This window comes from Pteropus vampyrus, unplaced genomic scaffold (assembly GCF_000151845.1).
Source record: "Pteropus vampyrus isolate Shadow unplaced genomic scaffold, Pvam_2.0 Scaffold143, whole genome shotgun sequence".
Taxonomy (NCBI): domain Eukaryota; kingdom Metazoa; phylum Chordata; class Mammalia; order Chiroptera; family Pteropodidae; genus Pteropus; species Pteropus vampyrus.
Window position 1 is genome coordinate 3,313,012 of NW_011888924.1, and position 16,189 is coordinate 3,329,200.

At 43.0% G+C, this 16,189-nt stretch overlaps 2 protein-coding genes across 4 annotated transcripts in view; both read right to left on the reverse strand.

Annotated features, from left to right (window-relative positions):
- Positions 1–1,509: 1,509 nt before the first annotated feature.
- Positions 1,510–8,784, reverse strand: LOC105297733 (translational activator of cytochrome c oxidase 1). 3 transcript variants are annotated; one of them, XM_023535627.1, is made up of 5 exons: positions 8,254–8,784; positions 7,856–7,959; positions 6,437–6,564; positions 5,735–5,912; positions 1,510–5,398 (listed from the first exon to the last, which is right to left on the reverse strand). In XM_023535627.1, the coding sequence occupies exons 1-5, from the start codon at positions 8,531–8,533 to the stop codon at positions 5,198–5,200; spliced, it is 891 nt and encodes a 296-aa protein (XP_023391395.1). In that variant the 5' UTR covers positions 8,534–8,784; the 3' UTR covers positions 1,510–5,197. The 3 variants fall into 3 exon arrangements, with proteins under 3 accessions (XP_023391395.1, XP_023391396.1, XP_011366857.1); XM_023535628.1 differs by having other exon boundaries at positions 1,510–2,213; positions 7,856–7,962; positions 8,254–8,783; XM_011368555.2 differs by having other exon boundaries at positions 7,856–7,962; positions 8,254–8,779.
- A 5,380-nt stretch (positions 8,785–14,164) lies between these two features.
- DCAF7 (DDB1 and CUL4 associated factor 7) overlaps positions 14,165–16,189 on the reverse strand; it is a 25,059-nt gene continuing 23,034 nt past the window's right edge. Inside the window, exon 8 of the transcript XR_896378.1 lies at positions 14,165–14,241. The gene's annotated coding sequence lies outside the window, so the exon portion shown is untranslated. The remainder of the gene's footprint in view (positions 14,242–16,189) is intronic.

The window sequence follows — 16,189 nt, forward strand, 5'->3', positions numbered from 1 at the left end:
AGTGCCTGATTTATATATTTACTTGTCTTTCCTCCAACTACAATGAGCATAAGCTGTATAGGATCAGGAATTTTGTTCTGTTCACTGCCCTATTCCCAGCACTTAGAATAGTACTTTGCACATAGTAGAGAACTATAGTACAACTACTAAAGTCTTTAGCTGAAAAGAGCCTTCTGATTTTCCTTCTACCTTTCTAGCAACTGCTTTCTTTGAGGACTTTATTTCCATTGTGTCAGTCCCTTAACCAGCCATCTCAACTGTTCCCATGCTGTAGTTATCATACTGGACTTTCTTCTGAGCTCCAGAGCAATCACCCCTTGAGTATCCCACAGGCACCTCAAATTCTACAGGCCCAAATTGAATTATTTTTTTCCTAGTTTTGTATTTCCGTTGTCCATCTTCATTCTCCAAGTTGGATACCTTTGAGCTATCTAACTTGGAGAGCTCTTCCTCTCCATTCCCTTCCCCCTCATCTAATGTTGACCATGGCCCCAACCTGTCCACTCCTCTCCCATTCCCAGCTGCACCATCCTAGTTCAAACCACCAAAGTCATTTACTTAGATTATGTATGTGTGCTCACATCACAGAGTGATCTTTTCAAAACAGACACCTGATCCTGTCATGCTCCACTTAAAAATTTTAGTTTTCCATCACCCTTAGGATAAATTGAATATGTGAATGTTGCTAAGAAGGCCATTCCTTCTTTGGCCACAAGTTTTTTTATTTCCTACCTCTACCAACCCCACCGTTCAAATTCTATGCTCTGGCCACATGGAACCACTGGCAGTTCCTCAAACATGACTCTTGGCTCTATACCTCTGCATGTGCTATTTTCTCTCTTTCAAATACTCTTTTCCATTCTTGCCCTCCACCCTTCTTTCAGAGAAGAGCTAAGTCTAAACATCACTGCCTCCATGAAACCTTTCCAGATACCCCCAAATCTGGATAGCAGAGCACCTAGTACTTTCTTTATCAAAGCACTTGTCATACTCTACTGTAATTGCCTTTAAGGAAGCATAAAGACAGAAGCTGCGTCAAATTGGCATGCCTACCATCTTCTATAGCACATTCGAAAAAATATTTGTTCAATAAGTGAACCTCAAATGGGGATGTTAGCAAGTGAATGTAATTTCCACAGGTGTGTGTGCCCTTTTATGTATTTGTCTTCTTTCTGTATGCTGTTTCCTTCCTCACTCTTCATTTCCTGCTGTGAAGCATCCCAGCTGGGCCATGCCTTCTCCAGTCTGTTCCCCTGGTTTTTACACTGAGTAGATGCTCCTATTTAAGCACCTGAACCATATCTAACCCCAAGAATCAGTGTGCAGAGCCTCAGAAAGTGCTGGTCCCATTTAGCAGCCCAATGAGACACCAGCTACATACTTTCCTTCTTTCAAGAGCATAGGGATACTTAGACACATGACAGGGAACAATAAATACAAATGAATGATCAATCTTAGGGGATAGTTGGATGAATTCAGTGTAAAAAAAGAAACCAACAAACCTATCACCTGATTTAATGAAAATTCTTTTAATTCAGGGGTAAAGTGGAATATATTCAGATTACCAGTTCAACGTTAGTTTATCTGCATTGTTGAGGAATGATACACAAATTATAGATTTTTTGCAATGAAAATGTTTATATATTATTGATATTTACTTCTAAAGAAAAATTGCTTTTCATTTTGAAATTCCACTTCTATAAATGTATCCTAAATACTTTGCAAGTGAGTAAAGGTAAAGAATGTTCACTGCAGCATCTTTTGTAAGACAGACAATCCTTTGATAGAAGACTAGTTAAATAAATTATGGCACGGTAATAAATACAATAAAATACTATGTGGCTACTACAAAGAATGAAGCAGACTTCTTCATATTAATACCAAAAAGGTGCCCAGGATATATTGTGAAGGCGGGGGAAAGGCCAAAACTTATTGAACACTTTCTATCACCAGGCAATTCTGTAAGTGCTTAACATATATTAACTTATTTAATTCTCAAAAGAGTCCTATGAAATAGGTACTATTGTCCCCATTTTATAGTTGAAGAAATAAGTGCAGAGATTAAGTTCTCGTCCAAGGTTACTCACAAATAGCAGAATTGTTCCCCAGCAGATTGGTTCCAATGAGTAGAATAATATAGATGGTTAATGATGGTTGTATCTTAGGAAGTAGGATTACATGGGACTTTTATTATATATTTTGATAAGGTATGCCTTTAAAAAAAAAAACAATAAATATTACCTTTCTTGCATAGACAAAAGAAAGGTAAAAAGAGGAAAAAGTAAAAATTTTTTTACTTTTACTTTACTTTAAGAAGGCAATTTCAGTCAAAACTAGTGTAGCTGTCATAACACTCTTTTGCTAGACCTACTGGCTCATTTTTCTTCACAGAATGTCACCAGAGGAGTCTCTGGGGATTTGAATAAGACTAGAAGTGGGGTCTCGTAGAATTTAAAGCTTTATTGACTACTGTTTCAGAGACAGAAGAGTAATTCAACCCCATGGTTGAATCTCCATAATGGGCTGGAGGCAGAGCCTTCACTGTTCCTGTTTGATTCAGCCAGGGCCTCTGGCAGAGGGGGAGCAGGTACACACCGCGTTAGTGCTCCTTGTAAGAGTCAAGACTATGGACAGAGCCTATTACAGATACCTCCATCTCACTGAAATGACACCTGAAAGTGAACCCAAGCCAGCCACAAGCTGCTGAATGATTCTGTATTGCTAAGACAATGCAAAAATAAGACAAAGGCAAGCCAGGACCAGATCCCATTCTTTTGACTTTAAAGTATGCCTGACTTCCACCCTCTCACATACTGTCTCCCTAGTTGGACAATAATACAACTAGTTTTCTTTTTTAAAAAAAAGTTTCCCCTGATGAAAGTAATACATGATTATAGAAAATAAAACTCAGTTAGAACATCATCATCCAGAGATAACCAGTTTTGACATTTTGGTATACTTCCTTCTAGTCTTTATGATGGTATGATAGCTATTTTAAAATGTGGACCATACATTATTACAGTTTTACATCTTTGTTTTCTATTTAACATTATATTGTAAATATTTGCTGACAAAATATTCTTTGAAAAATAATATCTAGCGAAAGAATAACTCAGAAAGAATAACTTATTTAACGATTCAGTTAAATAGTTATTTAACTAGCCTATATAGCTAAGGGTCTCTTTACCAGATCTAGAGGCAGAGCAGGTTCAAGTAAGGTTTCGTTTCTGCCTGTCTCATAATAACTGCAGAAAAGACTGTAAGGCACCACCAGGGGTCAGTGCAGAGCTGTCCAGTATGCCTTGACATAAGAAAATTGGTTACACAAGAATACATATTAACAAATTCTATTAGATTAGAGGACTACTCCACAGGAGTAGGCAAGTTCTCTTCCAGAGTGGACTTCCTTAGTTAAAAAATGATCACGTTCCTCCAAATTAATTTACATTCAACATTTACAAAACAGCTCTTTTAAAAATCAAGGTCTCTCAGTACAAGATGTAGTATTAGACCTGTTCACACCTACTTGGGCATAAATACCTGGCCTATTTTATAACTATTTTTGTGTGGAAATAAGATAAATAAAATATGAAAGTATCTTACAAATTATGAAGCAGCACTTAAACTTTAAGTTGCCCTATTTTAATGATGTGCTATTCAGATATTTGGATGAGTTATCTCCTGTAAAACCTGAAGAATCTCAAAGAGTAGTAGTAGCATGATTATGAAATGAGATATAAGAGCATAGAGGTATAACAGCATGTCCTTTGGCAGGATCATGGATTATTTCATTGGTTTTCCTCCCCCTAGGCTTCACTTTCCAGCTGTTGAACTCGTCGTGGAACTAGTAATCTGTTTTTCCTAGAAGCTGAAGTTATCATTTATAACTAATTTGGTTTTACTTCTTTTCCATTCTTATTTACCTAAAGCTTCTTCAGGAAAATTGTTCTTATCTCAGAACTGGCTTAAACAACTTATAAGTAGGTGAATAACAGGGATCAAAAACTCCTCCAGGCCCGACATGTTTGATGGGCTCCAGCACAGGTGGTTGCCACTCCTGATCTCTCTAAACCCAGAAGTAACTCTTAGGAGCAAAAGGCATCAAGGGCCCTATTTCCCATGTAGCCAGGCTTCTGGCTCAGCTTTCACCCCTCCTTCTGTTCTTGTTTCTTCTCCAGTTGCCAGTGCCCCATCATCTGGCATCAGGGATGAAAAGGAGCTAGGGCTGGGCATTCTGGGGACCAAGCAGCTTTCAAAACCAGCTTGGTACAGCCTTTCCTGAGCACAGCCCAATCTGCTGACAGGTCCATCTGGGCAAATCTCACAACACACAGAGGCCTGGGCAAAGCAGGACTTGGCAGTCCTTTATCAATAGCACCTGATTTCCTATTGGGCTAGAGCCTTAAGGTCCCTGGCAGAAGAAGGGCACAGAGGCCACATGGAGAGAACGATGCATACACAGCAGCTTGCAATGCCCTAGGATAGCTCCAGTAGAGATCAGTCCTGTGTCTTTCCTCTGAGGGTCCACATTTCAGAGTAGGATCTAACAAAGGGCATCAACTGAAAACCTTGTGCTCTTGATAAGTACAGTTCCTGGTACATAGTAGGTGTTTGATAAATATTAGTTGCATGAATGAATGATAGGTTTAGGCCATTAGACCATCTTTAGAGCACAGAGTACTTAGAGGGAGCTACATTTCTACAGACAATCAAAAAACATAAACAACAGTCCTGGGATTGGAAGAGAAGAACTAGGCCTAGAGTCTTGAAAGGAAGTCAAGAGGGTCCAAAAAGCTGGACACAAACCCAGAAAAACTCAAGAGCCATACAACAATACAGCAACCCAGATCAACCACTGTTATTATTTAAGAGCAGTTTCTAGTATGTGGGCCCTCAGAACACCTACCATCCCCATAAGGGCCAGCTTCCCGGAACCAGAGTCTGACCAGCTGACTGGCCCCAGTCTGCATCTAGGAGGAAGGAGGGAACTCATCCAGGAGGGCTGAGACACCAGAGAGCTGACAAAAAGGCCTCAGAGAAGTATGGAAATTCCGTTGGCCACAAAGCTGCAGGTCTTGTGCCCCAAAACTTGTTAGACCCCTGACCTGCTTTTGTCTTAGAGGACGCTGCAGAAACCAGGACTCCAGAATGAGCTACCAGTTGTCTAGGAAGGAGCCGGGAGACACGTGCAGTCTGGTTACTCAATGTTGTCATAGACCTGGATCACGTCCTCGTGGCTGCCGAGAGCCTGGATGAGGTGGGCGGCCAGCTCCAAGTCAGGGTCAGCCAGCTGCACCTTTGTGTTGGGGATGAACTCTAGTGTACAGGACACAGGACACAAGCCCAGGAAGTCTAGCTTCTTCCTCACTTCGTGCAGTGAAGAGGGATCACAAATAAACTAGAGACAAAGGAAAGTCGGGAGATGAGGAGCCAGGAGATAACAGGACAAATCGGACAGAACATTGCAAAATCTGAATGGAACTATTGTAATGTATCACTGGGTTTAAGCCCTTCACTGGCAGAGATATAGTTTTCAGTGTTTGGAATCCTTCTCGTGGTCCTCAGTAGAGTAAGTCCTATCTAGCATTCACTTAATAAAGTTTTGTGCAATATGTGAACTCTTTATCTTACCTGTACCCTGGGTGCAGGAAAAAAGAAACCAAGAGAGGCATGCCGTCGCATGGCTGTCAGGACACTCTCGGAAGCCCGTCAAACACTACGGCTTCATACTCACTTTAAAAATGTTCTTTTCCTCTTCATCTTCAGTTTCCTTGACATCTTCAGCTCCTGCTTCAATCGCCAGCTCCAGGGCACGCTCTAGGTCCACTGCTTTCTTTTCTTTGTCCTCCACTCCAACTACGATCACCCCCTTTTTGTCAAAGGAGTGGCGAGCTCCTTCAGCCATCATTCCCCTGATAGGAAATGAAATGGGCCAGCACCAATGCCTTTAGACACTCAGCCTCCACAAAGCACTGCACGGTACTGTCTGTCCCACCCAGCCTCTGGAATATACACAGACATGGAGCAGCTCTCTTCCCGAAGAAGATGCAGCTACCATTGGGCAAGGAAATAATCCAGACATGTCCCCACCCTCTATTTTATGCCCTGATTGAAGTCTAGAGGATGCAAAGACTTTGCTCATCAATTCCTGTGCCATTTGGATTCCAGTCCTGCTGGTACATTTAAGATCTGGACATTATAAGGCTACAGATGGGATAATGGGAAAAGAAGCCCCTTCTACACCTGATGAAAAAGTCTTTTGGATCCTGCCCAGTACAGAATACATTAAGGAAGAGTGAATTATCCCATTTGGATTCTGCTAAGGACGAAATGTGTGGTAAACCTGAACCACCACCAGGAACAACAGTACTTTCCTTACACAGAATTAGAACCTAGAGACTCCACCCCCTTTCACTCTCCCCAGACACACACCTACCCATTCTTGTTCAGGATATGTTTGATGTCCGAATGGCACTTGGAGCCACTGTTAGATAATGCCTCAATGAGCAGAGAAGAGCCACCAGGACCTCGACCCTCATACAACAAATAAACGCCCTTCGTTTTCTGCAAAAACAACACAAGCACATTTTCCTGTTTTCCTGTTTTCCCTCCTGCATGCCAGCCCAGAGTCACTGACACCACCATCACAAAGTTGACTCCATGAGATGGGCTCTCTGGGTGCAGCCTAGACTCTCAAGTCTTTATTCTTGTCCCCACTCTCTGAGAGGAGGCCCATGGGACCAACTTTTGAGGTTTTTGGAATATTATCACTTACTTGGAAAGAAGTCTGTTTCTCTGGTCCCTGAACAATCAATCAGCCATCTCCCAGCTTTGTTTCCACTCCTCCCCCACCACTCCCACTAAGACATTCTATCCCACACGAAATCTACCTGTGCTCCTACCCCTTGGTTATGCGAATTCACACACCTGTGCCTTACCATAAGAGCCACTGAAAATAGCATGGCCTCAAAATTTAAACACTCAATCAAAAACTCTAATGACTAATCTCATTTGGACTTCCCATGCTGCCTCTACTCATCCCCTGCCCATGCATCCTACCTTCATCACTCTCTTCAAGCACCCTGCCCTGCTGCCTTCACAAAGGAAGAAAGGGACCACCAGGTGGGAGAAAATCCTCTGCCTCCACCACCTTGTCTGCACCACGGTCAACATGAAGGCATAGGTTAGAGCACAGGCTCTGGACCGACTATATGGTTTCAAGTATGTCATTTTCTGTGTGACTTAGTCAAGTAGCCTAATCTTTCTGTGCTCAGTTTCTACTTGTTTTGAGGATTTAGTAAAATAAATGCATACAGAGTTCTTATCAAAGTACTTGGCCTGGAGTAAGCACTCACTCACTATTAGCTATTAAGACGATTATTATTTCCTCAGATCCCCCTCACTTGGCCCAGAGGAAGAGGAGTCCCCTCACCTGGGCTCAAAGACAATTCCCACACCTGGGTTCTATATCCCTGCCCCTCCCACCATCACTATCATCTGTACCCTCTCTCTCTACTGGCTTTTCTCCTTTAGACATAAATAGCAGCAAAACAAACCTCTTCCTCAATTTAACATCAGGGGCTTTCCCCACATTGTGCCCCTTCTTTCTACCTCATCTCCTCACAACTCAGCTAAGCAGTCCTAGGCTCTATTGTTCTGTACATTGCCTACTCATCCTATTCCTGACTGTGCTCCCATAACGGCCATGGAGATAGAGCCACCAGAAGGCTCTGGATTGAAGGTGTCAACCACATTGCTACCTTTCTCGATAACTTAAGGAATGTCTGGTGGCCTTCCAGACATGGACTCTGTAGGGGCTGTGATCAATAACAAGGTCCTCAAATTGAAGACACACCTCCATTTTCAGCGACGCCTCAATCGTTGACTTGGGCATGTGCTTGCTGCGACACACCTCTAAGATGTTGGCCAAGTTGTTGTTGAGTTCAGGGTTGGGGCCTCCTTCTGAGATAGAAAATTATTGGCTAAGACATTTCATTATTTCCAGCCCTGCCCCCACCCAAAAGAGTGGCAAGTCACCACTTAGCTCTCAGGTATTTTAGAACACTTTATCCAGTGTTTGTATGGGATATGGAGGAGAAGTGTTTTGCAAAAGAATTTTTTCATTCACTCTGTCTTTAAGAAAATGAAGGGCCGAGGCTAGAGGTGGGCCTTAGCCCAGCTCCGGGAGACAAGCAAGGCCTTAGGCAGAGAGGGGAAACAGCAGCCAGCGGTGGCTGAGAGTGAGGTTCTCACCTTTAACCGCTAGGCGGATGCTCAAACAGAGCTTGGAGAAGATGCGACTCCTTTCGGTGTCCTTGGGACCCTTGATGTGCCGGACTTTGGACCACTTGTTGTGCCCGGCGGGGACCACCGTGGTTAGGTGCAGCGTCCGGCCCAGAGCGGGGCTGCACCCGGGAGGGTCAGTATGGGAGGCTGGGGGGACATGCGGAAGAGCAAACCGGGCCCCAGGACCTAGTGCTCGCAAGCACGGGATGGCGGTCCTGCTGAGGCTGACAGCGGCCCAAGCAGCCATTGGCTCCGACCCTGGGCCAAGGTCACCAAAAGCAATGAAAGAGCAGTGGGCCAAGGTCAGCCCGTCCCGTCCGCTGCCAAAACAAGCAGGTCCGTGAGCCTGTGGTCGCCTTCACTTGTCACTGGTAACCCAAAGGGTCAGGCCCGCCGGGAGTAGCCCGAACTCAAAGGACCGCGCATTGACCCCGCGGCAGCCAGGAATGGGTCCTTTCAATGGGGTAGCACACTTCCTTTCCCTGGTCCGTTGTAAAAACGTGTCCCCACTGCCGGCAAAATCCGTTCCGCTGCTGCACACGTACACACTCCTCTCCGCTGCTCAAAACCTGGCGGAGGTGGAGGCTCCCGGTGACCTGGAGCTTGCCGGACTTTATTTCCTACAGAGATCTAGTAGCGATACATCTGAGTTATAAAACTGATTTTGCTTCCAAATTGCCTCTCAACTTTGAGCAGGTTCAGAATGATAAATGTTTTGTTGCAAAGAAATATGTAGTTAAACAACCTCTTTTTACGGGAAAAGAAATAGCCACCCAGAGATGTGATTTGCCCTATTATTTAGTCTCTCTGAACTTTCTCTTTGCTATCTGTCAAAAAGGATGATACTGAAGAAGGGCCCAGTTGAGACGCCATCCCCACCCCTCACTACCAGTAAAAGCCTCACAGCGTCCCTGGCTTCACTTTTTCTTGCCCTACAGCTTAACAATAGAGTGTCCCCAGCGGCTTGACCCAGAGCTTGGAATGTCCCCTGCCATAGAAAGTTGCTCTGCAACTTATGATTAATGCCTTTATGCTTACTAATCACAATCCTTCTGGTCTAGCATTCTTTCCAGGCTTACTCCCATCTTTGTTCCTGAGGTGCTAAAGCCACGGAAGGACCACCGTCGCAAGAGAAACAGCTCTTTGAAGCACAACAGACCTCTCCACCCCCAACCATCACGTAGTCCCCGCAATAATGTCCAGATTTTCCCTTTAATACCTTAAAAGAGACTGAGAAAGGAAGGCAGTTTTTTTTAAGGCGTTAACCTGCAGCCTTCTCACATCACCCGTACTCTGACAATAAGCGCTTATCCTAAATGTACCAACTCCTGTGTTAGTCTGAGTGGCGCAGGCAGCACCAGCCCCGGGCTCGGTTGCCCTCCAGTTTCAATACTTGCTTTACCAATACAGGAACGTTGAAAACACAAAATAAGACCTTGGAAGCTTTAAGGTAAGAAACTCATTTAAATAGAAGCAGCAATCATAATGATGAATCCCCTAAATGCAAGGGATGGCTTGAGATTCAGATGAAACAGGTCATTCTGGAGAGGGAGGCTGATCAGAAGAGCCATCTGGAGCCAAATACCCCTCTCCATTTTCTTTCCGCTCTCCCAAGAGAGAAAATGTAGGTCATTAGGAGAACATAGAGAAGAAACAAAGTGGCAACTGCTGAAAAACCTTTTAGTGGCTCCTCATGCTGGTGAGATTAATTCCAGAGGATTTGGTGTGATAGAAAACTGGACAGTTTAAGTTTGCAGCCTCTGGAGTTAAACTGGGTGAGTTCGAACCCATTTGTTATACTAAGTGTAAACTTGGGCAAGTTCCTTTACTTGATTTCAGTTTATTTACCTGCTGAATGGCCTTGTGAGGATTAAATGAGTTAATGGATGCAAAGTACATGGGCGCAGATTTTGTTACTTATTATATAAAAACCTCCATAATCTCAAATCTACTCATTTTTCCATTCTCATGTCCTTACATTACACTCTGGTTAGAGAGAATTACTCACTGTACTCTGAATACAAATTCTTTATCACTCTCTTTGCTTCTGTCTCTCTGATAAGATCTTTACCATGCTTCAAGACCCAGTTCAGCTGTCACCACTTCCATAAAGCCTTGAGTCCACCCTGAATTTTTAGCTGTAACTAATAATTCACTTATGAATTGTTCTTTTGTTGTGTATTACCCAAGATGCTTGGGCTCAGTTCTCTCCTTGTACTTTGCAGATTAGAAACACCAGCTTGCTCCTAGTACTTCTCCCAATTCCTGTGTTTTTGCTGGTCTGTGTTCCACCTCATTTCACCTGGCTCATTTTTGTTCTTCCTTCAAGATTCTGCTCAGACATTATTTCCCACTGAAATAGATCTCCAGATTCTCCAGTTGTGCTCAGATGACCTACTCTGAATGCTCACATAACCCTTCTGTGTGTCTGTACCTTAGCACTTACCTTTTTTATATCAAAATGTTTGTCTGTTTCTGCTACAGTATTAAATTATTTGAGAGCAGATTGTACTCCTGTACCCAGTTCTTCATTTTTTAATAACAATTTTATTGACATATAATTCACATATATGTCATCAATTTAAAGCATACAATGGCTTTTAGTATATTCACAGATTTGTGCAGCCCTCACTACAATCAATTTTACATTTTAATTATTCCCAAAAGATATACTATACCCACTAGCAGTCACTCCCCATTTCTCCCCAATTTCCCTAGTTCTAGGCAAACACCAATTTACTTCTGCTTCTATGGGTTTGCCTGTTCTGGACATTTCATATGAATGGAATAATAAAATATGTTGTCTTTTGCGACTGGCTTTTTTCACTTAGCATGTTTTCAGGGTTCGACCATGTTGCAGCATGTATCAGTACTTAATCGCTTTTTATTACCAAATAATATTCCATTGTATTAGTATACCACATTTTATTTACTCAGTCTTCAGTTGATGGACATTTGGGTTGTTTCTACCTTTTGACTCTTATGAATAATGCTGTTATGAGTATTCATGTACAAGTTTTTGTGTGGACATGTTTTCATTTTTCTTGGATATATCCCTAGGAATAGAATCAATGGGTCATTATAGAAACTCTGTTTAAACTTTTGAGAAACCACCAGATTGTTTTCCAAAATGGTTGCATCATTTTACTTTCCCATCAGCAATGTTTGAGGTTTCCATTTTCTCCACGTCCTTGCCAACACTTTTTGACTGTAGCCATTGCCATCCTAGTGGACGTGACATGCTGTCTCACTGTGGTTTCGATTTGTTTTTCTCTAGTGACTAATGATGTTGCGCATCTTTTCATGAGCTTACTAGCCATTCACATATAGTATTACTTTTTATAATTTAAATATATACTGTACACCTTCAATACAATGTTGTATGTCGACTATATTTTATTTTAATAAAACTGGAAAAATACATAGTTTAATGTTATTGTGAGTAGCAAAAAGCAAATTAAGGGAATTTATAATCACAAATGAGTCTAGAGGCCAAAACAAAGTTCGAGATTGCCTTAGCCCAGTCAGCCTAAGTCTATCAGGGCAAACCTGTAGTCCAGCAAAGTTGGGCTTACTGAGTCACTGTAACAAGGGAAGCCATACCAGAGGGACGTGGGGTATCTCACCAAAGGAAAAGATAGTTATTATAGGATAATGGGGAAGAGTGGTGGTTAGCTGACATTTCAATGAAATAGAGTTCGATAGGCCCAAAGAAACACAGAACTGTAAGAAGAGAACCAATAACAGCTCTGGACTGCAAAGCAGGCCCAGGGTTCAACTTCCTTGGAAACTACAAAGTTAAATGTGGAATGTTTTGTTCAGAAGCTGTACATGTGGGCTGGAAATCAAGGCCACTTCTCTATCAAAATGACTTAGATTCTTCAAGCAAGATGGCAAGGCTTCATTTTTACTTACATAATTTCAAACAGCAAACTTTTTGACAGTTTGATTTTAGAGAACAAAATTTGTCAGTGAATTTTAAAAAGTCATTCAGAGAAGGAAATTGTTGTGACACTTTAAGTTGCAGTGTGTGTTTGGGAGAAATATTATTTCCTGTTAACTTTGCAGCTGCTTTTTATCTGTGTCTGTTTAACTGTGATGAATGGCAGGCAGGGCAGATTTTTCACTTTCTCAGTCTGAGCAAATATTTACAGTCTCAAGATAAATTCACAGGTGACTGGACAATCTCTATAGACCTGGTTGTCAGGACCATTGGTCATTGACAATGAGCCTTGAAGACTGGCTGAAGGCATCATTCCATTAGGTCTGAGTATGCATTGTCCATACTAACAGCTCTCAGTGAACAAGATGACGTTGGTTATAGTCCAGGCACTTTGCTAATTTGATGGTGTGCCAGAGGCATTCCTATTTATTCACCACTCTATTTCCTCTTTCTGGGTACATGGGAAGACTACATTTTTGAACTTCCTTATAATTAGACTGGAATCATGTGACTAAATTTGGCAGATATGGGCAGAAATAAGTACTTCCAGGCCTACCCTGAAAAACATCTGCCCTTTTGTCGTGTTCAGTCTCTGAGATTTGGGGGTTTGTTACTGCACAACCCAGTCTACTGAGATGAATACAGTCAGCACTACTCTCCCAGCTTTCCCCTTAAAAACCAAAGAGTAGGAATCATGTATTTCCCATAAAATATGTTGTCAAATCATAGAGCACAGTTCTAACAGAGCCAGCAGATACTCATTTGGCCACAAAAAATTTAAACCCTCAGAGTACATACTTCTCTTCACAGACCCACTGCCACCCCCAGCTCCATGTCTTCTGACACCATGGCAGACACTAAGTCCTGGCCCACTGGACCAACCACATTTTGTTTTTCTTCTCTTCCCTCGAAATGGCCTAACATGAACAAAGACCGACAATAAAAACAAATGAGGTGAGTATTCATCCAGGGCTCATAGCTTTCAAACAGCAGTGGGGACAGGAGCGCCTTCCCATGCTACCATGTTGGCAAGTGGCACAGGCTTGGGAAACTGGCTTGGACTTGGAAACTCTAGGCATCACATCGGAGCCTGGCGTCCAAACCCACAGTATCTGGCAGTTACCATTTCCTTGTCATCCTTCACAGCCAATAGATTACTGAATCCTGATCATCTCACCTCTTCATTCTCTTCAGTTGTGCCCTGTGCTCTTCCCTGCTGCTCCGTAGTTCAGGCTTTTCCTCCCTCCTCACTTTAACAAGTGAACTGACTCCTTGTCTCATCCTGCCCTCGGAGGCACTTTCTTCATTGCCTCCTAAAATATAATCCTGAGCATAATTTCTATGTAAAATTTCCAAATACAGGAGTAAGGTCTAAACTTTCTATACAGAACAAAAGATTCTGTCTGACCTGGCTCCCGCTTACCTCTCTAGCCGCACTTCCCACCATTCCCCATACAAAACTCCACGTCAGTGTGTAATTCTCTAAATATGACCACATTCTCTCGCCTCTATAGATTGGTACACGGATATTTTCTCTGCCTTAAATGCCTTTCCTGATTCCCAGAGAACTCCTATTCAGCCTTCAAAACCCAGTTCAAGCATCCATCTTGTGAAGTTTGCCCTGACCCATTCTGGCTCCCACCCGGTCATAGGTGATTCTTTGGGGCCACCAGTAAGCCGGAACACACCTGTTACTGTACAACACTGCCAGTATGTATTTATGTGGATGTCTCCTCTGGTAGAGTGTGAGCATCTTGAGGGTCATGTTCCCTGGCACTGAGTGGGTTCTCTGTGTTTTGTGAAAGGTAACGAGTCAGGCTGTCAGATAGTGATGGACTGATGGGCTTGGAGTGAAGTTTATCCCCCCCAGCCAGTGTCTCTGGAACATGACTGCAGTGGCAGACTGGGAAGAACTGAATTCATCACAAGAAGAAATTCAGTCAATCTATACATGTTCAAGTTTTATTACAAAGTATGATGGGCAGAAAATACGGTACTTCTTATACAGGAGGCTGAAACAGAATGAAAGGGCAAAAATTAGGTTTAATATACTCAGGAAACAAGAAATGAAGCCATAGATATAACACCCCACTTTCAGGCGCCTTTGAAGTAGCCTTCGATGGGGGATTTACCATCGTGGTTTCACAGCACAGTGTTAAAATTTTATTACAAGCCCTGTGTGCAATCAGTCCTGTGCAATAATATTTCAAAAAGAAAAATGGTTACAGTACAGATCTGCAAGGGGCAGCTTCTTCTCCACCTGACCATGGGATGCCACAAAACCTAGAGTATAGAGAAAAAGTTTAAATATATAACAAGAAAGTAAGTTCAGACACACTAAGCTAAAGGGGACAGAGACCGATTGGCTAGAGCTTACATTTCAGAGAACAAGAAATCTCCATTTTCTACATAGAGGTTTGTACAATCATGCTACAAATTCACACTAGGGGGAGGAGGAATGGAAAGGCATTGATGGGGGGGTGGGGGAGTCATGAAATACACAGAAACCAAAGCAAATGATTCATATTCGACTCAAAGAAGTCAAAGCTTTAGCTCAACAAGTTTCTTTACATACTGTATACCACAATCAACCCAAGGTGACAACATATCTTTTAACTAGCAGATATCACAAGTTCATATTCACTGGGTTGTCCCAAAGGTGGGTACTTATAAGTTTTCTAGCTGTTACACAGACTGCCAACATCTTTTTTTCTTGAACTGATACTTTCATTAGCTTATTTGTTTCTGGTTCAATATACCAGTCCAAGCCTTTTTGGGAAGGCACCTGCACATTTCAATATTCAAAAAATAACATCCAGAAAGTAGCCTGAGAGGACCTGGCCCATCTTGTGTGGCCATACATTTGACTTTGACCATTAGCAGCAATGATAACTGTGGGAGAAGAAGAGGGTGCATGTAGGAGAGGTGGGCAAGGCTCTGTGACATGAGACACTCTCAGTAGCTGACTCAGCCAGTACAAAAAAGACGATTCTCAGAGAGCTTGGCCCAGAGTTCACAGTGACTGCTCAATTCAGCTTCTCTCCTAGGGAAAACCCAACTGAAATGCCAAGCATGACCCTCCTTTGGCTTCTTGAAGTGCGGAGAGTAAAGAGTCTGCTTTGAGCCTTCTACTTGGTCTCTCTTAGCCCAAGCCAGGCAGTTGAAGCAGCTGCCATATTCTCAAGCTGGGGAAGGTGGAGAGATGGTACTGGGCTGGCCCTTCTGTGTTCAGAAAACCCTGCAGCTCCTATACCTTCTTACACCCTAGGAATTCAAGGCGTAGGTTGCAGCAGAAAGTTCTAGAGTGGGAAAGAAGAAGAGAAAAGGGGGTGGGGAGAGTCAGCATGACTGTTTACAACCTCTGCTTCTTCTGCTCTCTACAAACCTGCCACCAGGAAGAGCCTTGGTCTGGAATGATCACAGGACTCCCAAGACCTGAAGATTTCTACCACCAACATGACCCTTGGCTGCACTGCTGCAGGGAGGGGCTCCTCTGCCCTGAGCTGTCATCCTGTCCCCACAGTTACCCAGCATCACAGACAGCCGATGAATGGTCCAGGAAGACTGACACAGGCCAAGGGCACAGTCTCACTCCATGGCCACACGGCAGACAGCCTGAATGCTTCCCCACCTCAGGCCATTACTACCCTCTGATATTTTCTCTTTTGATCTCAAGAAATATTTACCATTGATTTTCTCCCGCATCCTAAATCCCCTTCTAAAATTTCAACCACAACTATCATTAAAACCTTGTAGTAGTCTCAATTTTTTCTTTTTCTTCCCAAATCTTAACCAGTTCTCTGAGATCCCATCCTGGGTCTGGTAAGAAATTCTCACCTAGTTGTCAAATATCTTCCCCCTTCGAATCCTCACCTTGCAGCCGGATCCCTCTCTGGATGGAGAGGCTTCCGACTCTTCTAAGTGTAAGCACTCAAGCTCTTGAAGGGCTCGTACCCATTC